Below are 27,177 nucleotides of genomic sequence, written 5' to 3' on the forward strand. Positions count from 1 at the left end.
GTACAGTCAGATTACTACCTGCACCCCACTCAGACAAGTATCTGCCATCAGAAGAGAACTTCAGTATCCTGGCATTGCAGTAGCCATCAGACACAAAGATGTTCCCAGTGTCAGTGTCAACAGCCACATCAGTGGGCTGGCAGAAGTGGTTGTTGTCACTTCCTGGTGTGAAAGCTTCTCCCAGTGCCAGCAAGGTTCTGTCTCTGCCGTCACTGCTCACTTTTAACACCTGATGAGAGTACAGAAGGAGGACTTTGTTGGTTGCATTATGTGGTCCTGTTTTCAATTTCTGTAATTTGAACTGTGTATTGAATTGTGTTTTTAATACTTAAGCACCAGACCTGGAGTGACTTGAGACTGTTAAATGAATTATCAACAATTATATATACATAATTGATGATGATGATGATGTGTAAATGATAAATTAATCATTAACAGATCATCATTGTGAATTGTTAAAGCAATATATTACTAGTGTTTCCACCCTTATATTGTCTATGACACTGAATATGACACTTGAGATTACCTTTGATTTTCTTGGTGTGAAATAAGGACAAATTCATATACAGTGATTTTGGCCCAATTCCCAAAATATTACTCACACTTTAATTCAGTTAGAGGATTTAACTGATATACTACATGTTAAACTAGAAATATATTTAGGCCCCTCTTGTGATTGAAATAATAATTCTAATTATTAGAATAATTAATAATATTGATATTTTATAGATCCTGAACATAGGCGTGGCAAAGTGGCTCAACAGTGCCCCTCAAACTGTATCCTCTGTGGCATGTTTCACCGACACACAGAAATTGGTACGCACATGTATCATGCCCAGATGCACAAAAAGTCTCTTGGAGCAAAACCGTAAACCCAGCAGGAAGTCGGCCATTTTGAATTAAGCGATCATTTTTGGTGATTTGCATGCTTTGTATTTTAATAACTCCTCCTACAGGTTTTGTCAGATTGACTTCAAAATTTGTGTGTGTCATCTAGACTATTTGTGATCAAAAATCATCAAAATGAATTTTCACTGAATGCCCTTGCCGTTGCAGCGAATGTTGTTGTTTTGCCCTAAAACAGGAAGTCCTTATAACTCCAACGTATATTTTCCAATGTGCCCCCATTTCTCATGCTTCATGAGGGTCCCATCCTGAATACATCTATGTGTCAATATTGAGACATACTCATAGCGCCACCCACTGGTGACAGGAAGTCACATGTTCTGTACTTTTATGAGCTGTACCAAGCAGCATGAATAGATCTTTCTGAAATTTGGTCAGAAAAGAATTAAGTCTTTGATGATTACATATAGTGAAAATGGTGGGTTTTCACTAGACGCCTTTGCTCTGGTGGTGCGGCAAATTTCGATGTTTTGCCATGAACAAACAAAGTGTTATAACTTGACTCTTCATAATTAGATCTTTTCCAAATTTCCCATGCTTGATAAGGGTCCTGGTCTGAAGGCAAGTAGAGGCTCATATTGAGTCATAGTCATAGCCCCATCTACTGGCAACAGGAAGTCTTAAGTGCCACTCTTTTGCTAACTACTCCTAGCAGGTTAGCCAGAAACACATCAAATTTGGTAAGCCAAGGTGTAAGACCTTGATGATGATAACACTTGAAGCTTTTGAGTTTTCATCAGAAGCAATTGCCATGGCAACACATTGTTCGCTACAAAATACAAAGGTGTTTTAAGGGGCTAGACATGCTTGAAAACTCAGAAAACTTTGCACACATATGACAGGTCTTAAAGTCTGTAATATTGTTTAGGTGGCGGGCATGGGTGTGACAGAATGGCTCAACAGCGCCCCCTACAATATTTCAACGAAGCAGCCCCTGTGCCAAGTTAGATCTACATGTACGAAAATTGGTACACACATGTATCATGCCAGGGCGCACAAAAAAGTCTCTTGGACCCATAGCTTACACCCAACAGGAAGTCAGCAATTTTGAATTTAGTGGTCAATTTTGATTTTGAATGCCTTGTATATTAACAAACTCCTCCTACAGAATTCATCGTAACAACTTAAAAATCAGTGTGTGTCATCTAGACCTGGGTCGCAGACCCGTTCTGGGTGGGTTGCGGACAGCGGGTCTAAAATAAAATAATTATTATAGATAAATAATAATTAAATAATATTTAATGTGCATCTGATGTTGGACTTGTCTTTTATTTGGAAAAAAATTTTTTTTGACAGGCATGCGTCAGAGACGTGCAGCAGTCTCCCGCTGTAGCCATGGTAACCATCATTTGCTTGACGTTCACCTTAAGTTTGTGTTGATGTTCGGAGGCAAGATGGCGACGCGGAAATATGACCCGGGGTATTTAAAATGTGAATTTTTGTACACTGAGTATAAAAAGGGGCAGCAACTCCAGTGTGTGAGATGTAATGAAGTGCTTGCAACTGAGAGTACAAAATAGGGCTGTGCGATTAATCAAATTTTATTTTCGATTAAAATTTTGGCTTCCAACAATTATGAAAACAAGATAATCAAGATAAAACAATTAACTTACTGTTTATTATTGTCATTTCGCAATGATGCTCTCATTTTGTCTTATGTTGCAAATCTAGCAAACCCCTTTCCTTTACAGCGGTGCGCTTTCTCTCCTCCCTAAATGCCTCCAACACTCGTCGAGTGTCTCTGTCCACAGACTTACCTACCTTGACCAGGCTAATTGACAGCTGAAATTTACTGAACCAAAATAGTTTGCATGTCGGCTCCACGGGAAGAAATCAACAGTGTGTGCACTTATCGATTCATTGGTTTTATTTCCTCACCCACTGTAGCGAGTGAATCTGCCTGTAGTGATGCCAAGGCTAACCAGTGCTTCCTCCGCAGGCTCCACTTCACTCAGCTGCCCGACAGACCCGCTGCTTCTTCTAACTTTATCCTGAATAACAAACCGGGTCTCAGTGCTTAGGTTGGATCCAAACGGATTTTTTTTGCATGGACAGGTTTAAGGTGCTTGGCTGTTCATGAGCTTGTGGAAAGAAGCTAATGCACATTCTGGCTGTTTTAGCTTTGATGGAGCGATATAAGTATATAAGTGAAAATATCTAATTTTGTGGCCTTATTTATTTTGTGCAGTTTTGATATTTATTTTAGTGTACATGCAGTTGTCATGGTCCTCCTCAGTTTCTTAATAATGTGCTCTGAAATGCACTTTGTACATGTAAATACATGTATTTATGTTAAAAAAAAAAAGATGACATATGTGTGTTTTTGAAGGATATTTTTGAAAAATAAATGTGCTTGGTTTGAATTCTATAAAAGTGGGTCGCGACTTAATGACCATGGGAAAATGTGAGTCCCAGAGTGAGACCAGTTGAGAGCCCCTGATCTAGACTAGTTTGTGATTAAAAGGTTTTAAAAGATTTAGCTATCGTTGAACCGTGTGGCCGTGGCATTGCATTGAGTTTTGATGTTTCGCCATGACAGGGATGACTCCAGGGCACCCCCTAGGAAATTTCAAAGTCAAAGCCCCAACCTTTAAATTTGACATAGATGAACGAAATTTGGTAGGCACATGTATCATGTCCAGATGCACAAAAAAGCCTCTTGGAGCCATACCCTAAGTCCAACAGGAAACTTTTAGCCATTTCTGGCCTTTGTATTTTAACAAACTCCTCCTAGAGATTTAATCCAACCGACTTCGATGCGGTGAACGTGATACGGTGATGTTTCGCACTGAAGCAGGAAGTTGTTGTAACTTGAATTTACATCGTCCAACCTGCGCCAAATTTCTCATGCTTGATAAGAGTCCAGGCCTGAACACATCTAAATGTCAATATTGAGTCATAGTCATAGCGCCACCTACTGACAACAGGAAGTCAGCCTTTTATGACAAATGTCATCCGATTTACATGAAATTTACATGGTGTGGTCTACAGTTGATGTACAGCAACATGATGTATAATTAGTGAGTGTTCTCTAGCGCCACACAGTGGACACAGGAAGTGATATGTAAGTCGTTCATGCAACGTCCGGTAAGAGCCCGGTTCTGAACACATCTGCATGCCCGCAAGAAAAGCCCTTCAACTGTGTCAATATTGAATCATGGTCATAGTGCCACTTACTGGCAACAGGAAGTTACAGATGCTGTACTTTTACGATCTGTGCCAAGCAGTATGAACAGATCCACCTCAAATTTGGTTAGAAAAGCCTTAAGACCTTACTGATGCCATATTGTGAAGATTGTGAGTTTTCACTGAACGCTGTTGCCACAGTGACACGGCGAATTTCCATGTTTCGCCATTGCTAAACAAACTGTTGCAACATGACTTCACATGGTAAGATCTTTCCCAAATTTCACGTTTGATAAGAGTCCTGGTCTGAAGACGTGTACAGGCTCATACTGAATCATAGTAATAGCGCCACCTACTGGCAATAAGAAGTTATAGACCCTAAGTTTTACTAACTACTCCTAGCAGGTTAAACAAATCCACCTAAAATTTGGTCAGCTAAGTTGTAAGAGTAAAAAAGAGTGTAAAACTCAAAGCCCCCACTTTTAAATTTGATGTACATGAACAAAATTTGGTAGGCCAGACAGACAAAAAAGCCTCTTGGAGCCATGCCTTCAGTCCGACAGGAAGTCAGCCATTTTGAATTTACTTTGCAATTTTAGTTTTTGCAATTTGCAGCCATTGTATTTTAACAAACTCCTAGTACTCGACCGACTTCAAATTTGGTCAGTGTCATTTATGGACCTTTGTGATGAAAAGTTATCAAAATCTTTTTGTTTTTGCTCAAAATCCTCCCTTGCCGTGGCAATGTGGCAAACTTTGATGTTTCGCCATGAAACAGGAGGTTGTTATAACTTTAACATAAATCGTCCAATCTGCCCTTAAGTTCTCATGCTTGATAAAGGTCCCGCCCTCCTCCTAGAGATTCAACTTGACCGACTTCAAATTTGGTCAGTTTCATCTAAAGACCTTTGTAATGAAAAGTTATCAAAATCTTGACTTTCACAGAACACCCTTGAGTGGTGTGCCCATAAATTTTCATGTTTTGTCATTAAAAAGAAAGTTGTTGTTCTTCACTGGACTTTGCCGAATCAACCCAAATTTCACATGACTAGAGTCCAGGCCAGAACACATATACAGTGCTGCTTGACAGTTTGTGAACCCTTTAGAATTTGCTCTATTTCTGCATAAATATGACCTAAAACATGATCAGATTTCCACTCAAGTCCTAAAACTTGATAAAGAGACATCAGTTAAACAAATGAGACAAAAACTTTGCACTTGTTCATTTATTTATTGAGGAAAATGATCCAATGTTACATATTTGTGTGTGGCAAAAGTATGTGAACCCCTAAGATTATCAATTCATTTGAGGGGGAAATTGGAGTTGGGCGTTTCAATCAATGGGATGACGATCAAGTGTGAGTCTGGGAGGCCCTGCCTTATTTAAAGAAGAGAAATCTGGGTCTTCACTGTCAAAGTCTGAGCTTCACAACACAGGTTTGTGGAAGTGTGTCATGGCTAAAACAAAGGAGATTTCTGAGGACCTTAAAAGAAGAGTTGTTGATGCTCACCAAGCTATAAAGGGTTACAACACCATTTCTGAAGAGTTTGGACTCCACCAGTCAGCTGTCAGGCAGATCATATACAAATTGAAGACATCCAACACCATTGTTGCCCTACCCAGGGCCTACCCGTAATAGTCCGGGAGGCCACAACGGACCCCGGATTAACGTCTAAGAAACTAAAGGTCTCTCTTGCAGTGGCTACAGTTGATGTTAATGAGTCCATCATCAGGAGAACATTGAACATCAATGGTGTGCATGGCAAAGTTGAAAGGAAAAAAGCCACTTCTCTCCAAACAGAACATTGCTGCCGTCTACGGTTCTGTCAAGACCACATGGATAAGTCAGAAGGTGATTGGAACAATGTTCTGTGGGTGGATGAGACGAAAATCAAACTTTTTGGCTTGAATGAGAAGTGTTCTGTTTGACGATGAGCAAACACTGCATTCCAGCATAAGAACCTTATCCTATCTGTGAAACAAGGTGATAGTAGTATCATGGTTTGGGCTGCTTTGCTGCCTCTGAACCAGGACAGCTTGCAATCATTGATGGACCTATTAGTTCTGAGTTGTACCAGCAAATTCTACAAGAAAATGTCAAGGTATCTGTCTGTGAACTGAAGCTCAACAGAAAGTGGGTCATGCAGTAAGACAACGACACTAAACGACAAGTCGTTCTACGAAAGAATGGTTAAAGCAGAAGAAAGATAATGTTTTGGAATGGTTGAGTCAAAGTCCTGACCTTAATCCTAAAGAAATGCTGTGGAAGGACCTGAAGCATGTAGTTCATGCAAAGAAGTCTACAGCATTCCTTAGTTAAGACTATTCTGTAAGGACGAATGGGCTAAAATTCCTCCAAGCTGATGTGCAGGGCTGATAAACAGTTGCCAGAAATGTTTGGTTGAAGTTATTGCTGCAAAAGGGAGTCACACCAGTTACTGAAAGCAAGGGTTCACATACTTTAGCCTCCCACAAATGTGTAAGATTGGATAATTTTCCTCAATAAATAAATGAAAAAGATGAAAAAAAAAAAAGATTTTTTTTGCTCGTTTTTTAACTGGGTTCACTTTGTCTAGTTTCAGGACTTGTGTGAATATCTGATCACGTTTTAGGTCATATTTATGCAGAAATATAGAAAATTCTGAAGGGTTCACAAACTTTCAAGCAGCACTGTACATGTCAATATTGAGTCATACTCATCGCGCCACCTACTGACAACAGGAAATCATGCTGATATGAAAAACATCATCCAGTTTACATGAAATGTACATGCTGTGGTCTACACATGATACACAGTGACATGACATATTGCGGGTGCTCTCTAGCACCACATAGTGGACACAGGAAGTTATAATTTAATTCCTTTGAGCAGTGTCCCATAAGAGCCCAGTCCTGAACACATTTGCATGCCCGCAACAAAAGCCCTTCCACTGGGGCGCACCCCGACATGCATGAAGGTGTGAGGGCCTGATCAACACTGCTTGCAGCTTTAATTTGTTTTTTCAATTCATTAATTACTTTCTGACTAATGTTTTAAAGAAAGCTGCACTTTCCAGAATAAAGAAAAAATCAGAGTAATTATAAATGCTTAGATGCCTTGAGTTGATTAATGGTGGTATTTAGGCTAGAATATCACCTGCATCTTACCTGATGAAGAGCCACATCAGTAACCCAGTAATTATTCTCCTTGTCTGTAGTTATTCCATGTGGCAAGTAAAACCTGCAACATCAGACAAATGCTTCATTAGAAGAGTTGAAGAAAGCAATGACTGCTCTGAGACTGGTTTCACTCTGCTTGTAATGCAGGATGTAAAATGTTAGTTCCCCCATTGAAGATGACTCCTAAGAATCTATGGCACACCTAACAGGTGAAATTGCCCTTCTCACACCCCATCAGTGTGCCTCACCACCAAGTTGGAAAATAAGCAAAAGGAAATAGTGAGGGAGAGAATGTAGATGAACATAAAAGTAACACTTACATGGAAACTGAAAAAAATTGTCTATTTTTCATTGTGGTTACTTACTAAATAAAAAAATATACAGCTAAAAATAAAAGCCTCTCTGTCTTGTTAGAAAATTAGCGAGAAAATAGTGAGGGAGAGAGAGTGAGGTTGAGATAGAGGGAGAGAAAAAGAGCACAGAAAAGAGAACTTAAAGAAACTACAAGAAACAAAACCAATTCATTACTTAGTTACTTAGTTGGTCGATATGCTCTCGTCTGACTAAATTCTCATTGGTCGAATAATCTCTGTGTTATTTTCATAAGGAGAAAAGTACTACATCAATAGCTTTCCAGGAGTAATCCATTATTTCATGTGGCGAGAGGTACAGACTAACAAATTACCTGTGAAAACAGGGGTGTATTCAAAACTCCCCCGTTGTTTTCACAACTTTGAACTCGGAGACTGCTGGGTCTAACTATATTCAATGTTTATTGAATGTACTGAACATTTACTGAATCTGTGTTTCTCCATAATGACACAACGAGAACCCCCCACCAGGCCAAAAAAATTTTTTTTAATATTTGGTTTTGATTTGAAATCGACAGCGTTTGGGAGTCTCTGTGCAGCGTTGTTCCGGTATGTGAGTCAACCTCTGTCGTTGCCTGGGAAACTATTGGTAGCGTGGCTCCGTTAAGGAGTATGTTTGCCTAGCGAGTGGGGAAGAGTGAGGGGCAGAGAAGTGACGGTGGATACAAGCGGAGCAGAGGAAAAGGTTAGTAGTAAGTTGCCAGTCTGGCAGTAGATGTAGCCTACAGTGTGTCAGTTAATAAATGCAAAAAAGTCACGTCTGTTGTTTCCCCAAATGCTGGAAAAGTGAAGGGGGTTAGCTCCAAAGTTAGCAACAATGGGTTAGCCTAACCTGAAGACAGAAATACAGAACAGAGAAATGTGTGGCTGCTGAGTTTACCCCCCCCCCCCCCCCCCCCCCGCGTGCACGCGCGCTACTGATTGATTAGTTGAAGATTATGGACGATTTTAGTCGACCAACATTTTCTTTGGTTGACTACAGCCCTACAGATTTCAAGCACGGCTGAATGCTGAAATGTCCACAGTGACGGGACTGCAAATATCAAGTATGTTAGACTTGTGGGGATTCTCTCCAGGGCCAGTTGCATTGCTCAGAACTGTGGGGTATTGATCACCTTACAGCGGGTGATTACAAGGCACTGACTGCTCTGTCTAGTGTGACTAGTGCCTCTGGGACCAGAATAGCCTGGCTGGATCAGCTAGGGGCAGGCCGCCTTAACGATACAGGAAATACTGTGTTACATTTATTCAATTAGCAGGCATTAGCAAAGCAACATATAAATGAGGTACAATCCAAGCCACAGTACATCAAGGATATGCACGTGTGCTACAATAACTGGCTGTCTCTGATCCTACTCAGCACTCTCTTTCATAACCAAGAGGAATAAAGCACAATAGAACTTACAAGTTTCTGCCAGAAGCCTTCAGGATGTTGCCATTGGTGGGGTTCACAACCAAAATAGTAGACTGCTGAATAGGACCAAGGGACCTCTGCTGGTATCTAGCCTGGCTGTTAAAAGAGCTGAAAAAACAGAACAAAACTCAGCAAGGATAACAGTATTTTTTGTTTTGTTATATCGTTAAAGAAGTGAGCCTAATATCAGCTGCATATGCTCAGCAGCAGAGAAAATCTGCACAGTGTAGCCCCATTTCATCTTGTCTGATTGCTCTGACAGTGTGCTTGCAACAATAACATCGTATCAATGTAATTTGCGGCCATATGCCCTGTCTAACAGTGCATTCACACATACAGATACAAATTAGTCAGTAGTTTCTGGTCTCTCATGAATATATAGCTCTGTGGGTGTGCTGTGTAGTGAACATAATTTACATACTCTGCTCTAATGGGACGGTTGTTCTGATTTAGATGCTGTACTAATGAAACAACAATGTTGGTGGATTGTTTTCATGTAGTTCTTTTTTTAAAAGTCCCAGTAATTCCTTATAGACACGCTTTTTGAGTCCCTTAACTCAGCAAGGGCGCCACGATTCTGCTAGGTCTCACTCATAGTGAAAAGTAGTCTACAGCTGCCCCAGCTTTTGGATCTTTGTTGTTTTTTTGCTTTTGAATGTATGTGAGTGAGTAAGACTGACATTAGCATCCAGCAATAGCAGGCTTACAAAATGGTTTAAACATATTAAAAAAATACCATGGCTATCCATTAGCATCAAGCCTAAAAATTAGGAAATATGGGCAATTATTCAAACCAGATCAGTGCTGTCTGCCAGTCAGATGCATTACGGACCTGGCCGAAATTATTGGTACCCTCACATTTATTAAAATAATGCACCATTAGCCATTTGAAATTAAAAGATATTTTATTATCAATGCATGTCTATGTTTGGTTTGCAGTGGAACAAAACAAAAAAGTTGTAAATAACTGAATTCTTGCTTATTCTTCAAAGACATCTTAAAATAGCCTGGACAAAATTATTGGTACCCTTTAGAAGTTGTAAGAAATAATTGATTTGTAGTGAAACTTCATGCAGACTATTGTCTTTTAATTAGTATCATAGGTGTTTTCAATCTTATAACCACTCATGCATCCCGTTTAATAGGAGAAAATTACTCACTCTGCTGTTTTGTGTCACTGTGTGCATCACAGTGAACATGGAAAACAGAAGGAAAACTTGAGAGTGGTCTGAAGACATTAGAAAAAAGGTAATAATAATATTTTTAAAAAAAAGGTAATGAAAAGGTAATCAACATATAGGTTACAAGACCATCTCCTAAGAACTTGATGTTCCTGGGATCATTGTTGCCAATATTATTAAGAAATTTAAGGCCCATGGAATTGTAGCCAACATCTATGGATGTGCTTGCAAGAGGAAAATTGGCCGAAGATTGAACAGAAGGATTGCTCGAATGGTCAAGAAAGAACCAAAGAAAACTTCAATACAGATCCAAGCTGATCTTCAAGCTCAAGATACGATAGTTTTAAGTTGCACCATCTCCCGCTGTCTGAATGAAAATGGGCTCTATGGTAGAAGACCCAGGAAGACCCCACTTCTAAGAGGGAAACACAAAAAAGCCAGACTGGACTTTGCCAAAATGCATGTTGACCAGCCACAGTCCTTCTGGGAGAATGTGCTTTGGACAAATGAGCTTTTTGGTAAATCACACCAACCCTATGTTTACAGAGGGAAAAATGAAGCCTTCAAAGAAAAGAACACCATGCCTACTGTGAAACATGGAGGAGGCTCAGTGATGTTTTGGGGTTACTTTGTTGCCTCAGGCACGGAGTGCCTTGAATCTCTGCAGGGTACAATGAAATCAGAAGACTATCAACACATTTTTGAGTGAAACATGCAGCCCAGTGTCAAAAAGCTGTGTCTTAGTTGCAGGGCAATGGGTCTTCTAGCAGGATAATGACCCCATACATCAAAAAACCCCAAGATTGGATGAGAAGGAAACATTGGACCGTTCTCATGTGGCCTGCTATGGGTCCTGATCTGAATTCCATTGAATATCTGTGGAAAGAGCTGAAACTTGCAGTTGGGAGACGTTGCTCATCAAACCTGAGAGAACTGGAGCAGTTTGCTCAAGAAGAGGGGGCTGAACTACCAGTGGAGAGGTGTAGAAACCTTATTCAGAGTTACAGAAAGTGCTTGACTGCAGTTATTGCCTCCAAAGGCTGTGCTACAAAATATTAAGTTAAAGGTTCCAATATTTTTGGCCATGCCATTTTCATTTGTGTTGTTGTATTAAATAATATGTTAAGTTGTAAATCAAAGCAAAGTTTCAGTTATATTCAATGTGAAATAAAGATGAAAGTGATGGATACCATATACTTCTATCCATTTCAACTTAATACAGAGAAGTTTTAGTTGTTTTTTTTTAAAAAAAGGTGAAAGGGTACCAATATTTTCGGCCACATCTGATTATGCATACTCACAGAAGCCCTCTATCAACAGAAAATGGATATATCATGAGCATCATATCAAGCAACTTACTCTGTCCCCCAGTGGTGGTCACCTCTGTGGAAAATTACCAAATTAGAATCTGAGTCAAGGGCAAGTCCTGATACCTGACCCAGCTGGAGAGAACTCTGTGGCCACGCTGAGACCTGCTCCAGATGGTAGTCTACACCACACACACAGAGACAGAGAACCAGATGCACATAAACAAACACACAAAACAGTTTAGTTATTCTCAAATTGGCATCAGAGGTGACTGTGGTATATCTCTGAGATGAATAGTTGGCCTAATCGTTGGTCATTTTTAACTCCAATGTTGTGTTTGGGGTTCTGGAAACTTGGAGTCTTTTTGACAGCTCAAAAACATACTTGTTTTTTGACAAGTTTTATCACTTTGATAATTTACAACTTTTCCTAATTTTATTAGAATTGGTAATTAACATGATGTTCAGATGATAACATGTTTCAGAAGTCTGCTACAAAAAATGACACATTATTTCTGTTTGTGGTCTCAGAGGCATAGCTGAAAAAAATGATTAAAAACAATTGATTTTCACATGCCCTTTATCTGTGATTGGTGTTTACATCATAGCCACCCCAAATAGGGGTGTTTATTTGGATTTGTACGATGGGAGTTTGAACAGTTTGTTTTTAATTTACTTAATTCTTAGGAGTTATTGTAGATGAAAGATTAACTTGGAAAAAACATTTTGAACATGTTTGCAAAAGGTCAATGAAAATGATTGGAATATTGAGGAAAGTTTGTTCTCTGATTCATCCTTCTTCTTATTTAACTCTGTATTATAGTTTAATCTATCCATATATCAATTATTGTAATATTATTTGGGCTGCTACATATCCTTCACACCTCAATCAGTTACTTTTAATCCAAAAAAGGTTTTTAAGAACTCCACTAGCCAAGAGCCATCTGCACCTTTGTTTAGGAAATTTAAATAAATAAATTTGTCAATTTATTCTGTAAATACTCTTCTAACGTGTGTTTATGTTCAAATTCATATATCACGGGCAAAATTTTCCAGATATATTTAATAATTTTTTCCTTTTATCATCAGAAATTCACTCTTATTCAATGAGGCGATCAAAGGACTTTTGATTAACTTATTGTTGCACTTCCAATCATCAATTTTTTATCAACTTTAAAGGTCCTCATCTCTGGAATTCACTAAGTACAACTTTGAAGTCGTCATCTTCTTTAATAACATTAAAAACACATTTAAAAAAATATCTTTTATCTAAATAGAATTTTGTGTGACTGGGTATGTATTACACTTCTTGCACGTTTAAAGTGTTCAAATTTCTGTTTTGATTATTTTTTTCTTTTTCTCTTGTTCTTTGCTATAAAGGTTTCTTTGTCTATTTGATGTTATATTGTTTTATGACTCAGTATGTTTTTATGACTTGTTGAAAAGGGGGGGAGAACTTTGTATAAGCTCTTGGGCTCCCTTCCTCTCCTGCACAATTTAATATAACTTTTTACTTGTAATATTTTTATTGTATCCTTTATGCAAATAAAAATCTAGTAAAATCTATAATCTAAGAGGTCTAACAAAGAGTTTAGAGCCTGACCTCAAACATAGGTAGCAACTTCATCAAATGTGGAAGCCCAGGTTGTGGTACTGTGGTTTGGGTACTTTTCTACATATTGGATTTTAAAAGGAAATGCATTTATAAAGAAAAAAAAATTGTACGGATGTATGTGGGGCTTCAAACAATGAGAAAGTAAAGCCAATAGCCACAAAACACAAGGGTAAAGTTTGTAAGTACAAAATGGGCAGATATCTACACAAAAAATGAGGGCAACAGAAAAATTGGGTAACACTTTATAATAATGATCAGTAGAAATTTATCCAGTCATTTATAAGACATTAGTTAATGATGAAATAATCATGAACAAATCAATATACCTCTGTAAATGATGAATTAATGCCATGTTAACATATCACAGATATGTTGTAAGTTATCTATAAATTATTAATTATGAAAAATGTTCAGAACAAATCATTAGTAGATGATTAATTAATGATTTGTTGCTATAGCTTATTATGAATCACTTGTGAGCCATTCAAAGCAATTAAGTAATTAAGTTATTATATTATTATATTATATTAACATCCTTTAGCTGTAGATTGCTTTCCAACTTAATAGTCTACATAAAGCTTTGCACATGAATGGTAAAACTTTAGTTTATACATTCACATGTCCTTTGTAACAGGTGTTACAAAACTGAGATTTAGAAAACTTTGTAGTAAGTTGAGTCTTAATATACAGTCTATGAGTCCAATAACTCAATTGGTGCTTATATCAAAAGTTCATAATGACCTGCCCTGCTTCAACAGAACCGGTTTGAACTTCTTATGCTGGTGCTGCTGATTTTTTGTTGGGGTCGGTTGTGTATGGAGTCTCCCAGGAATTATTCTACTAATATATTCTATTATTCTATTAATATTCTACTAAAGACACATAAGTAGGCTCCTCTTATTCAATGTTTAAATTTGAGTTTTAGCCATCGGTGTAGAGGTAACACTACAGGATGCACCTGCAGGCATAACGTGGAGGGAAAGCAGCAATAGCTATTGATAACTTTGATTAACGCATATTTCTGTGAGTTGGGCGGTGAGGATTGGCTCTCACCAGCCAGCGGCCACAGCGCAGCAGGAGCCTCTGTGTGAGCGAGCACACGTACATACAGCAGGGAGAGGGGCTGACTGACTGAGAGTGAGAGATGCTTTGCTAAAACACGGTGCAAAACACAACGTTTGAGATCTTTTATGCAATTATGAGAAGTGCAAGCCAAGAAAAAGACATCTCCTGCAATAGTCTCGCCCCGCAAGCGCAAGCACGAGGAGTTGACTACAGCTCATTTAACAGCCACAGATGTCACTAATGAGAAGGAATTTCTGATTCCTACATAGAGAACCTTTAAAGCTACATCAGTATGATGAAATAGCACAAGATTTTGGTTGATTAAAGTGACTGAGGAGGGGGACATTTGTACTCTTTAGTCAGAGAGGACCAGGAAGATGTTCATGTCTCCCACATGCTCAGGCTTCAGTCTGAACAGCCATAGCGCCATGTTGGACTGCTGCAGCTTCAGTCTGAACAGCCATAGCGCCATGTTGGACTGCTGCAGCTCAGTCTGAAATCCACCTAAAGTCTGTCCGCACCTTTCCCCATGTGGTTTTCATCTTTCTCCTGCTCATATGTCAGATAAAAATCTATTAATTTTCTAGTTTATTCATCTGAATCAACTCACTGTGTATTTGTACTTTTATTAAAAATTGTGACAGTGTATTGTTCTAATAGTTGTCTATTTGTGTGTTTTTAGAGGGAACAATATAATCAATTAAAAAAAAAAAACCTGTCCTGCGTGAGGAGTGTATGTGGCTGACACTGAAGTAGCCCCAACCAGACACCACCAAGCTTGTCAGAAAGAAAGCCGCTTTCACCTCACATTTATTTTTCACAATTGAGAACACACTTCTTAACCTTTTTCTGGCTAAACTAAAGATAAATGAAATTTATAATGAAATTATATGAAACATTCTATTTTTGATGGCAATTATCAAAGTCAAACTCTATGTAGAAAGATAGGGCTGGTAGTAGCAATGCCCCAGCAGCAACGCTCTCTACATGGACACCGCATGTGTCAGGCCGCAGCAGTTCAGCAACACACACGCACTACTCAAGTAGAGGTAGGCAGTGTTTCCCAGGCCTTACACCTTCAGTCCGAAATATCCTTTCCAAACTTTTCAAGTCTTTCAAAGACTTTATGAGACTCAAATTATTGAGGCTAAAATCTGCCTACATGATCTTGACTCACATAATCAAACATGGCTGTTGGCCTGACATGGCTTGTGCACAGCTTTTTGTGTGTTCCAGTATGTGTGGAGCTTTTTGAAGTTCTAGTTTGAGTGGACTTTTTTTTATAAATGAGACATTTAGCAGCACTTTAAAATTGTATGTTTGTCATTTTGGAAGCTGATTACTGGCAACTAAACACATTGCAGGGTCAAAATGTATTTTTTGTGGAGGGAACATCAGGTCTGTTTGTAGTAATGTGTCAGAATTGTTGACCTCTGTTTTGGTTTATATTGTCTTTCCATGTTAAAGTCTAAACAATGTTAAATTTAAACTGCTGTGTTACAAGAAAGCAATGATACTGTCAAGAATGAGCTAATTTGGTTATTAAACTTACTAATGCTTACTAATTATTCAAAGTAGATTTGACATTATACTATAAAAATAAGAGTTGGTAAAAATATTAAAATATTGATATTCATGTTTACTTTAATAAAGTTAAACTAATTTTCCTCTTTTTTGCTTTTCTTTACTTGCAAGATATTGCCTCATTTTTTAATTCTTAAAATTTTATTTATTTATTTTAACAAAGTAACACTTTTTACAATGTTTTGTGTATATGCATAAGCCTTTGTTACAGGTTACTGTTCACCTGCATGAGGAGCTATAGTGGCAAGTCACAATACGTACAGGTTCAAATTATTCCACTCCATTAGACTCACAAACACAGCCACTTGTGTTCTACGAAGCACCTGGCCAATACTGAAAACACAGGAAAGCTGGGAATTGAAAATTTCTGTGGTGGTAGGTCTTTGTATTTGCCCTGACTGTAAATAATCTGTAAATGTTTATCCACATAAAAACAAATTATCTATGAATTATTAGACAGTGCTTTGTTCATATAATATCATAACATAATTTCTTATAATTGTTTTGAACGGCTCAGAAGTGATTCATAATATATCAATGAATCATTAATCATCTATGTTATTAAGACTATAGCACTTTGAGTTTCACGATGAATGAAAAGTGTGGTACATATTAAATGTGTTATTATTATTACTAATGATTTGTTCATGAATATTTCATAATTAATTAAAAAATTATAGGAGACTTACAACATATTTGTAATGTTATCATAGCATTAATTAGTCATTTACAAAAGGTATATCAATGTTTTGAAGGTAGAAGGCTAATTTGCATGTCTTGGAGGACCAAATAAGCCTGAATTTGTTCATATACATTTGTATTGCTGCCTTTTTGGTTGCCTTTTTTAACTCACTGGTACTGCACTATTTGTTTAATGGACGATTTTTCAGCTTAGATAGCACTGAAAGGTAAGGGTGAATCTTTTCATAAAGATGGTCTGGGCCCTGTAGATATCAAGGAACAACAGTCTGACTTTTTGCATGTTGCTCCATTCCCAGATCTCAACTATCAACTTGGCCAAAAAGACCCAAAGTGTAAGTGATATGGGAAGCTTTAAAATGTTGCCTTAGAGAGGAATTAATCAACATAAGTAGCCTAAAGAATAAAAAGCAGCACCTAGAAGAAAACAGATTAACAGAAATCAAGCTGTTACAAAATTCACTGTCAAATGAATATAAGGATGGAATATGAACTGAACTGTGTAAGCTAAAAATGAAATATGATGACATTATGAGGAACAAATTGAATATAAACTAAAAAGATCAAAAGTAAATTATCATGAATGTGGGGAGAAGGCAGGAAAGTTGCCAGCTTCAAGACTTAAAAAACCGGTGACTAAAAATACCATATCTTGTATTAGATTACCAAATAACTCAACTACCGCTGATCCAGATCAAATAAATAAGACCTTTACTGACTTTTATGAAAATCTACCACAGGAATTCTTAAAGAATATTTATCTCCCCTGCTTAAAAAATGCATTGGAAGAGCCAATAACTCTATTTGACATAAATAAAGCCATTAACTCATTTTCTAAGAACAAATCTCCAGGGCCTGATGGTTATAATGCAGAATTCCACCATGGGTTTTGCGAGGACCTATCCCCTCTACTTGTGCAGGCTTTTCAAACATCTTTCAACAATGGTAGTTTTCCACTTACGTTTCATTATTCACATTACTGTAATTCATAAAAAAGATAAAGACACTTTAATTTGTAGTAACTATCGTCCAATATCATTAGCAAATTTGCATTATAAAATGTTGGCCAAAATTCTTGCAGCCTGATTAGTTCAGGTAATCGGAAAGCTGATACACACTGACCAAACTGGCTTCATGAAAAATCATGACAACACATCTGACAACACAATGAGATCATTCAATATCATTCATTATGCAAAAAAGCTCCTTCACCTGGCAGCACTGTTTACTTTAGATGCTGAAAAAGCCTTTGCTCGAACTGAATAGCCTATTTATGTTCAGTTCCCTGTAGAAATACGGGTTTGGTAACAATTTTATGCAGTGGATTAAGATGATCTACTCAAAGCCCACGGCTTCAATAAGAACTAATGATGTCATTTCAAAACCTTTCATTTTATGTTGAGGAGCTAAACAGGGATGTCCAGCTTTAGGACTTTTATTAAATCTAATCATTGAAACATTAGCTGAGAAAATAAGATTTGAAAAGAATGTTAAAGGCATAAAAATTGGAAGTCAATGAGTCAGTCCTCACTTTGTTATATCAATCAGATTATCACTCAATATGGCTCACTTTCAGGATACAAAGTAAAATGGGGAAAATGAGCTATGTCCTCTAAACAAACACTGCAATATCACTTGTGCAAAATACAAAAATTAAATGGAAACCAACAGAGCTAATATATTTAGGATTACGAATTACAACAAATAGCTATCAAACATGTGATATAAATCTCACACAAATCAACAGATTGATGGTCAAACCTTCCCATATCTCTGTGGGGTTGTGTGAACATGGTAAAGATGAATATTCGTCCTACTGTCACTTACACTCTAATGATGTTACCTGTCACAATACAAAAAACCTGGTTTGAACATTTGCATAAAACAATCTCAACCTTTATATGGCATGGTAAAAAGGCCAAATGTTCATATTTAAGGATGTCTAATTCATTCAAGAAAGGTGGACTACAGCTACCCAACTTTTTTCACTACTATCTATCCTTTTAGTGAATTATTTGATCCCTCTGTAAGCAAAGATCGGAAATACATAGAAGAAAATATGTCACAAAGCTTATGCATTGACATGAAATGTCTATATGTTATGTAACTATTTCCAAAGGAAATCATGGAATGCCCAATTGAAGTGTCATTTAACATCTTGAAATGATGCTCAAAGATCATTGGAATTAACACAGCTACCTCAATAAATCAACCGCTAAGGCAGGAATGATATATGGAAAACTGTAAGGCAGCTGTTCCATTGTACAAAAAACAAGCTAAGGCAATTTAAAATACTTAATAGATTATACTACACCCCATTACAGCTATATAACATGGGCATAAATGATGATAGTAAGTGTATAAAATGTGGTACTGTGGAAGGAACTCTGCTCCATTTGTTGTGGGACTGCAATAAAATTAAAGATCTTTGGTTTGGGATAACAAAGAAAGCAATGAACTACACTAACATAGTCATTCCACTCACACCACAATCACATATATTGGGAGATTTGCCTAACTTCTGCAGAGTATCTTCAAAGAATAAAAATATCTTTCTTTCAGTATGTATGGTCACAAAAAATGTAATCATGAATAACTGGATTGCTTTAAATACAACAACTCAGAAAGAATGGATCACTGAAGCAGAAGAAATGATTAGATTGGAAAAGGTAGCTTTCTGACTACAAAATAATGAGACAGATTACGCTAAAACATGGGCGCCAGTGGAATAGTAATTAATGTCAATATATATATATATAAAAAAAACAAAACAAAAAAAAAAAAAAAACATGTTTATTCTATTTCATTTTTAAAAAATTTCATTTCATTTCTTTTTTTTATCTAGGCTAATGATTGTTTCCTTCTTTTTCTATTAGTGCTGTTCTACAGTATCAACACTGCATGTTATCTATGCTATAAGATGAAAGTATAGCAATGATGTTTATGACTGATATTGTTTGAGGGGCGCATTGGTATAGGGTTGGTTTAGATTTGTAAATTGGTTGGGAGGGGTTTAGAAATGGTAAGTCTAAGTTGTACGCTGATTTATTGTCAGAAATGTATGACTTTTGTTTTTTTGTTTGTATTTTGTGAATCAATAAAGCATTTAAAAAAAAAAACCTGACAGTGGCAGAAATGCACAGTGGGGCTGTCACTTCGCAGCAGGCCCCAAAAAGGTTGTGAAAATAGAGAGTAACATGAATGCATTCAAATAACAGCTGCAACTTTGGAGAAAATATATTTTCCAGGAAAACAGTAACCATAAAAGTAAAACCAAAGCTACACAGGTATGGCTTAAAAACAATAATGTAATATTCTAAAGTGCCAAGTAAGAGCCGAGAATCAGCTTTATTGGACTGGAATTACAATTTGCCTCTCATTCACCAATTCACTCATACATTCAATCTCACTCACACTCACATTCAGATGATGGCAAGCTACAATGCAAAGTGCTGGCCTGTCTATTGGAACAATTTGGAGTCTAGTTTCTTTTCCAAGGACACTTAGATTACCAGACAGAAGCCAGGGATCAAACTGTCAACCCTGCAATTCGTGGACAACCTGCTCTACCTCCTGAGCCACAGCTGACCATTGTACCCACATGTGAACATAATGCAACTCTACCAAATCCCCCATTAAAACAAGCAAACCCTCTGCACTGACGCAAGAGCAAACAGACATCAGCTGTTTCCAAGGGGAAGACTGAGTTACCAGACTGTAAACAGCATTGTGTTCATTTATTTATTGAATTTTTAACCAAATAAAAAAATAAACAAAGACAGATGGTGGTGCATGTAGACGCAGCAACCAGCAGCTCCCTCAAACTTCGCGACAAATTTGTTATTGTTGGTACTTTATTTTGCTGTTACCAATACCAAAGCACATTATACCTATGATAGATCAACACCCATCAACATTGGAAATGGAAACACAGGGATTGAATTAAGTGTGACGGACCTAGAGACGATCACTGCCCATATCATCTACTGTCCAAGCCTTCATGTCCCGGACACACCTAGCCAGATCTGCCAGACTAAATACCATCACAAGCAGTGCAACCATCCCAGGAGGTGGGGGAAGAGAGCTGGGCTAAGAGCTACACTAAGCTAACTCTGACCACCCAACTGCCCAGTTTACTTCTGGCCAATGTCTGGTTGCTGAAAAATAAAATGGACAAAATAAGGTTCAAACTGACCCAGTGACAGGAAATCAGAGACTGCTGTGCCCTCATCTTTACAGAGGCCTGGGTCCATCACAGCATACTGGATCAAGCCATTGCACTTGATGAACAGACTGCGTTCCCTGCCTACAGAAGACAAGGATTTACCACTGATTTCATTACTGCTGTTTACATCCCCCAGAAGCAAATTCAAAATGTGCAATGCAAGAACTGTATGATGCCATCATACAGTTCAAAAAATGGACGGTATCCTTATTGTAGCTGGGCATTTTAACCAAACAGACCTCAGAGGTGTTTGACCTAAATTTCACCAGCATGTCCTCACCCCCACCAGGGGAAACAATACCCTGGACCATGTTTACACAAACATTCCTAGCAGCTACAAAGCCCTCCCCTGCCCCCATATTGGACAATGAGACTACATCTCTCAGCTTTTCCTGCCAGCCTACTCCCAACCGATTAGCTTAAGATCTTTGCTCACTTTGATCTCATCTCCTCAACAAAAAGAGAGCTGCCAAATCTGCCCTGCCTCCGGAGGACCAGCCACTCTCACTGTCCACAACAGATATGAGAAAAACCCTGCTGAGGGCGAATGTGAGTAAAGCTGCTAGGTCTGATAACATCACTGGCTGTGTACTGAGAACATGTGCCTACCAGCTAGCTGATGTCATTACTGGCATTTTTAACAGATCACTGTCACAAGAGAGTGTTCTCACCTGATTCAACACAGACGCCATCATCCCTGGGCCTAAAAAGTCTGCAGTGTCAAGTCTTAATGACTACTGCCCTGTGGCATTCACTCCCGTTCTTAAGAAGTGATTTGTGAAACAAGTTCCCTTGCACATCAAAGACAACATCCCAAACAGCCTGCACCCTCACCAGTTTGCATTCTGAGCCAACAGATTCACAGAAAACTGTTCAGATTGGTGGTCACACCTCCTCTACTCTACTGCTAAACACTGGAGCCCCCCAGGGCTGTGTGTTCAGTCCCCTCTTGTTCACCCTGTGAACCCATGACTGTACCTCCCAACATAGAGAAAACTATGTTGTGAAGTGGTGATATGTTGTAGTATGTTGACAAATCTGCAGAAATTATGTAATGCAATCATGTCAACATGGATCTGAATCTGAAAGGAATGTTTCCACCATCTGGTGAAATCCATGACATGAAGAATTCAGGCTGTTTTGAGAGCAATAGAGAACCTGTTCAGCATTAGTATGGTGTTCCTAATTTACAAGAAAAATCCTAATTACCATGAGTTATAAATGTGGACATGTGCTTTGATGGGCGAAGCGATGAATTTTAAGGTGGGTGTATCACCTGAACATTTCATTTTGAAAATTTAAAGAATTCAGCAAAATATTACAAAAGTTACAATATGGCTTCATGTTTTGGGACTAACAGAAAGTGTAAGCAGATAGCCATTATTTGGCTTAAACATAGAAAACCAATGGTATGGTCCTTACAGTTAGCCTGAAATACAATATTATATTGTTAATCATCTGTCACTGTAATAACACTCTGCAAGTTCAAGTAGAGCTTTGTGCACTGTCAGATTTTTAAAAGGGAGGTATCTTTGAATTTTCCAGACATTGAAGGAAAAGATGAGGAGAGAGGAGGCAGAATTGAGGGGGAAATAAAGGATGCAACAGCCAGGGAGAAAAAATAATGGAGAAACTTAAGATTTTTTCTCTCACAGTAGAGTCCTGCTTAAACAGTAAGGTATACATACTATTTCATATATTTATCTTTAATTGACTTAATGATTTTTTAATGACTTTTTAATTTTTAATGACTAAAAGACTTACAAATATAACTTTAGTGTGATAATGTGATAGATAACACAGATCGCAGATCTTGGGCAAAAAATATAAATAATATAGTAATTTCATAGCACGACTATTCTGCAAAACTGAAGGGGTGTCCAAAAGACAAAAACAAAGGGTTATTTTTCAGCATCAGTGATTACAATAATATAGCATCCTGGACCCACCTTGTCCTTCAGATAGCAGCTTGCTTCTTGGCGGCTTGACTGTAGCTTCAAGCTGATGGAATTTGTGGACTCTGTCCCTCACCAAAACAGGATTCTTCCTTATTTGGAAGGCTAGTCTGGCACTGGGAGAGCCCAGGTCTTTCTCTTGCATTGAGCTATGAATCTGAGTCACCAACTCAGCCTTCACTCTCTTCATCTCGCTGGGGTTGTATTTATGAATGTGAACTATGTCCTTGCTCTCTTGTCCTAGCAGCTTGGACATAAGAGAATAGAGGTCACCTGCACAGACAGACAGAGAAGGACAGGAAAGAATGGAAACAAAGGAAAAGGAAACTAAGCTTTGTGTTACTAAACAGGGCAAATGTAGTTGTATTGTTAGGAAGGCAGATATATTATGTCACTGGGACAGTAAAGTTGAAATGATAAAGTACAATATTTATTGTCTACTACATAGCCAGTAGTGGAAAAGACACTTTTCCTCTACAGAAAAGTGGGTTAGGAGTAGAGATTTGGATAGATTCTGTTGGGACAGTGAAAAGCTGACTCTAGAGAAGGAAAGATGTCAGCCAGCGGGAAACAATAGAAAGAAAAATAGACTAGAATAGAAAGTCATGGAATTAAATCTAGGGCAGTGTATAAGCTATTTTACACACAATAAAACCTGCTATATATACTGTAATCTCTTCCATTTCCCTGCTAAGTTACAGTCAGTCGAAAGGAGACATTAATATTTTTTTAAAAGACTCATATGATCTTGTACGATTAAACTCTGACCTACATACACATATTGTGCAGGGCTTGACACTTTTTGAGGCACTTGTCCTTCACACAAGTAAATTTACCTTTCACTTGTCCAGGCACAAAAGTCACTTGTCCAAGTGAAAATGACTGTAATTGACTTTTTTCATTTTGTTTGTAAATGCAGAATGTAGAATTCTGACAAACAAACAGTTGAAAGCATCGAAACAGTGTCAACATACAAAATGATGTCGAGTTTATAATGAGTTTTTAATGTTAAGATGTCAACCACATCAACAGTGTGTTTGTAGTTGCTGTTTACATTCCTCCAGATGAAAATTTAAAAAATGCACTGGAGGAATTGCATGAGGTCATCAGCATTCACATGACAAAACAACCAGATGGTATTTTTATTGTAGCTGGTGATTTTAATCAAACAGACTGTTTTACCTCAATTCCACCAACATGTCCACATCCCCACCAGGGGAAGCAATACCCCGGACCATTTTTATACAAACATTTCTGGTAGCTACAAAGCTCGCCCTCGTTCCCATTTTGGTCTATCAGACCATATTTCCCTGCTTCTCCTGCCTACTTACACTCAGCTGATAAAAGGGGTCAAACCATCAGTAAAAACTGTTAAAGTGTGGACAGATGAAGCTATAGCAGCTCTACAGGACTGTTTTGAGTGCACAGACTGGCACATGTTCAGAGATGCCGCCACCCAGGAGAACCACATCAATTTTGAGGACAACAGTGACATCATACATTAGCAAATGTGTTGATGATGTGGTGATCACAAAGACAATAAAATCATTCCCCAACCAGAGAGCCTGGATCAATGGAGAGGTGAGGGCTCTATCCAGAGCCAAAAAAGCTGCCTTTTGGTCAGGAAGCTGGCATCAAATGGTAAATGGTAAATGGACTGTACTTGTATAGTGCCTTTCTAGTCTTCCATGCAAGGTCCTTACATGCCCATCAGAGGGAACTTATCATTCACACACATTCATACACTCATGGCACAGCCATCAGGAGCAATTTGGGGTTCAGTATCTTGCCCAAGGACACTTCAACATGTGGACTGGAGGAACCTGGAATCGAACCGCCAATCTTCCGATTAGTGGACGACCTGTACCATCATCCCTGTACCTAAAAAGTCTGCGTCTGTGTCTAGTCTAAATGACTACTGCCCTGTGGCACTCACTTCCATTGTGATGTGCTTTGAAAAACTGGTTCTCAAGCTCAAAGACAACATCCCAGACAGCTTGGACTCTCACCAGTTTGCATACAGAACCAATAGATCCACAGAGGATGCCATCTCCACTGTCCTCCACTCAGTTTTCGCACACCTTGAAAATAACAACACCTACATCAGAATGCTGTTAACTGATTTCCGCTCAGCATTTAATACAATGTCCCCCGTGATTGGAAAACTAGGCACTCTGGGCCACACTCAGCAACTGGATATTGGACTTCCTCACAAACAGACCCCAGACAGTTTGGATTGGTGGTCACACTTCTTCCACCCTAGTGCTCAACTACAGAGCCCCCCAGGGTTGTGTGCTCAGCCCCCTCCTATTCACGCTGTACAGCCATGACTGCAACCCCCGACATGGTGAGAACTCTCTTGTGAAGTTTGCGGATGACATCACCGTCATTGGCCGGATATCAAACAAAGGTGAGAGTTCGTATTGGGAGGAAATCAACAATCTAGCAGAATGGTGCACAGAGAGCAATCTAGGGGAGACCAGGGACATTGGTAACAATTTTTGCAATTTTCCTGATAAATCAAAAACCATTTACACTGGAACTGTCCATTTGCATTCAATGTGTCAACTAGTGAAACAATGTATTTAAGTGGTTTTATGAAATCTGTACAGGTTGCAAAATTGATTTAAATACACTCCACTGTTACAACTGTTCCTGTACACTGGGACAGTTGTAACACATGCCAGGGACAGTTGTAACATGTCAAAAATATACATAATTAATCAATCAAATACTCGGAACGAAAAAGATTATTTAGCATTCATGTTATTGTGACTATTCACTTCTTTTTTTAAAATAATGAAGGCCTTTTTTCACACTACATGACAAAAAAGAGGGGAAGCCATCAAATTATAATGCAAGAAAATTATTTAATGGGTAGAACACACATCCTCAAAAAGGTTTAAACATGAAATCAAAATGGATTAGTTTAAGTCAACATTCAGTACAGGGTCACATGGCAAATGCCATATGATTTGGCCACTTTCCTGACTGTTTTATGCCATCTGAAGCCCTCTCCAGCAAAGGAAGTGGGACTCCCCTGTCTGTCTTCCTCTTTCTGATATTTAGCCTTCTGTAAGCAAACACGTGTTTCCACTATTAGCATGCAACTAATTATTATTAACTTAGCATGTAATTTTATGACATTTTACATTTAATTTGCTATCTATCTATCTATCCATCCATCCATCCATCCACCCATCCATCCATCCATCCATCCAGTTTATGTAAGCCTTTTATAAATAAAACTTGGTTTAGAGACAGTTGTAACAAGGCATTACGCCGTCCCAGTATCACCAGCCATTCTTTCACCTCATGTTAACTAGCTTGACTGCTAGTTTGACACATGTTAGCCATTTCTATTTTTAGCTTACAAAACAGTGATTCTAATAATACTTATTTGGATTCCTAGACATTTGATCTCAGGACAATATCCAAAAAAATACATCTGATGGAAAAGTTAAATTTTTACCTCAAAAAAACACTTTTGCTGGCAACTTTGTCTGGGAGTTTCAAACGTGGCTCCTTTTTTGTAAGCAAGAAGACAATCTGACTGAGCATGTGTAGAATGGGCGTAATCACTGTAGCTTGTTTCTGATTGGTGGAATTCAGGGTGTTACAACCGTCCCATGTTACAACTGTCACTGGTCTCCCCTACTGCTCAATGTTAACAAAACCAAGGAGCCGATTGTTGATTTTATAAAAAAAGGGGGCAAAAACACATACTCCAGTCTACATCAGTGGAGCAGGTGAAAAGTTTTAAGTTCCTGGAACCTCCAACCTCCAAAGAACCTGTCATGGACATCACACATCTCCACCCTTAAGACGGCAAAATTCTCATCTCAAGTTCTTGTTAACTTTTACAGAGGAGCAATAGAAAGCATCCTGACTAGAAACATCACAAAATGGCATGGGATGTGCATGGCCCAAGACAGGATGGCTCTGCAGCGGGTGACTGAAACTGCCCAGAACATCATCAGTACCCATCACTACCAAGCCTCAATGATATCAGTGAGGTGAAGAGTCTGCATAGAGCACAAAGGATACTAAAAGGCGATACCCACCCAAACCACAGCCTGTTCACCCTGCTGCTATCTGGCAAGAGATACAGAAGTATCCGCTGTTGTACCATCCATTTATATAATTTCTGTTTTTGTGAGTAGCACTAAGGGACTACAAACGACATTTCATTGTACAATCTTGTGTTTTAAAATGACAATAAATTAATCTTGAACCTTCTTGAATCAGTTCTTTACTTTCTCCTTGTTTTTCTTTCAACACCATTATATCCCACAATTCTTCCTCACTTCTCTCTCCTCTTTCCTGATTCCCTCACTCTGGAAATGTAAAAAGCCTTTCTTTTAAAAATCTGACAGAGCATGAAGAACTTTAACTGGCATGGTGTTAATTACAGTAATTGTGTGTACAGTAATTGGAATACATAAGCAGTAGGGCTGGGTGATTGATTGAATTTTATTTTGAAGTATGATTTTGGCTTCCAACGATTATGAAAACAAGATAATCAAGATAAAACGATTATCATACTTTGTTCCATTTTGCAATGATGCT

At 38.3% G+C, this 27,177-nt stretch overlaps 1 protein-coding gene across 6 annotated transcripts in view; it reads right to left on the minus strand.

The window, feature by feature from the left end:
• pam (peptidylglycine alpha-amidating monooxygenase) overlaps window positions 1-27,177 on the minus strand; it is a 133,026-nt gene that overhangs the window by 21,309 nt on the left and 84,540 nt on the right. For 5 of the 6 annotated variants that reach the window (XM_042394361.1, XM_042394360.1, XM_042394359.1 and 2 more), the window contains 5 exons: window positions 22,603-22,881; window positions 11,518-11,647; window positions 8,969-9,085; window positions 7,181-7,253; window positions 19-229 (listed from right to left, as the gene is read on the minus strand). In XM_042394361.1, the coding sequence (XP_042250295.1) occupies window positions 19-229; window positions 7,181-7,253; window positions 8,969-9,085; window positions 11,518-11,647; window positions 22,603-22,881 (810 nt within the window). The remainder of the gene's footprint in view (window positions 1-18; window positions 230-7,180; window positions 7,254-8,968; window positions 9,086-11,517; window positions 11,648-22,602; window positions 22,882-27,177) is intronic. The other variant, XM_042394363.1, reaches the window with a different exon arrangement.

Source organism: Thunnus maccoyii, chromosome 19 (genome assembly GCF_910596095.1).
Source record: "Thunnus maccoyii chromosome 19, fThuMac1.1, whole genome shotgun sequence".
Lineage (NCBI taxonomy): Eukaryota > Metazoa > Chordata > Actinopteri > Scombriformes > Scombridae > Thunnus > Thunnus maccoyii.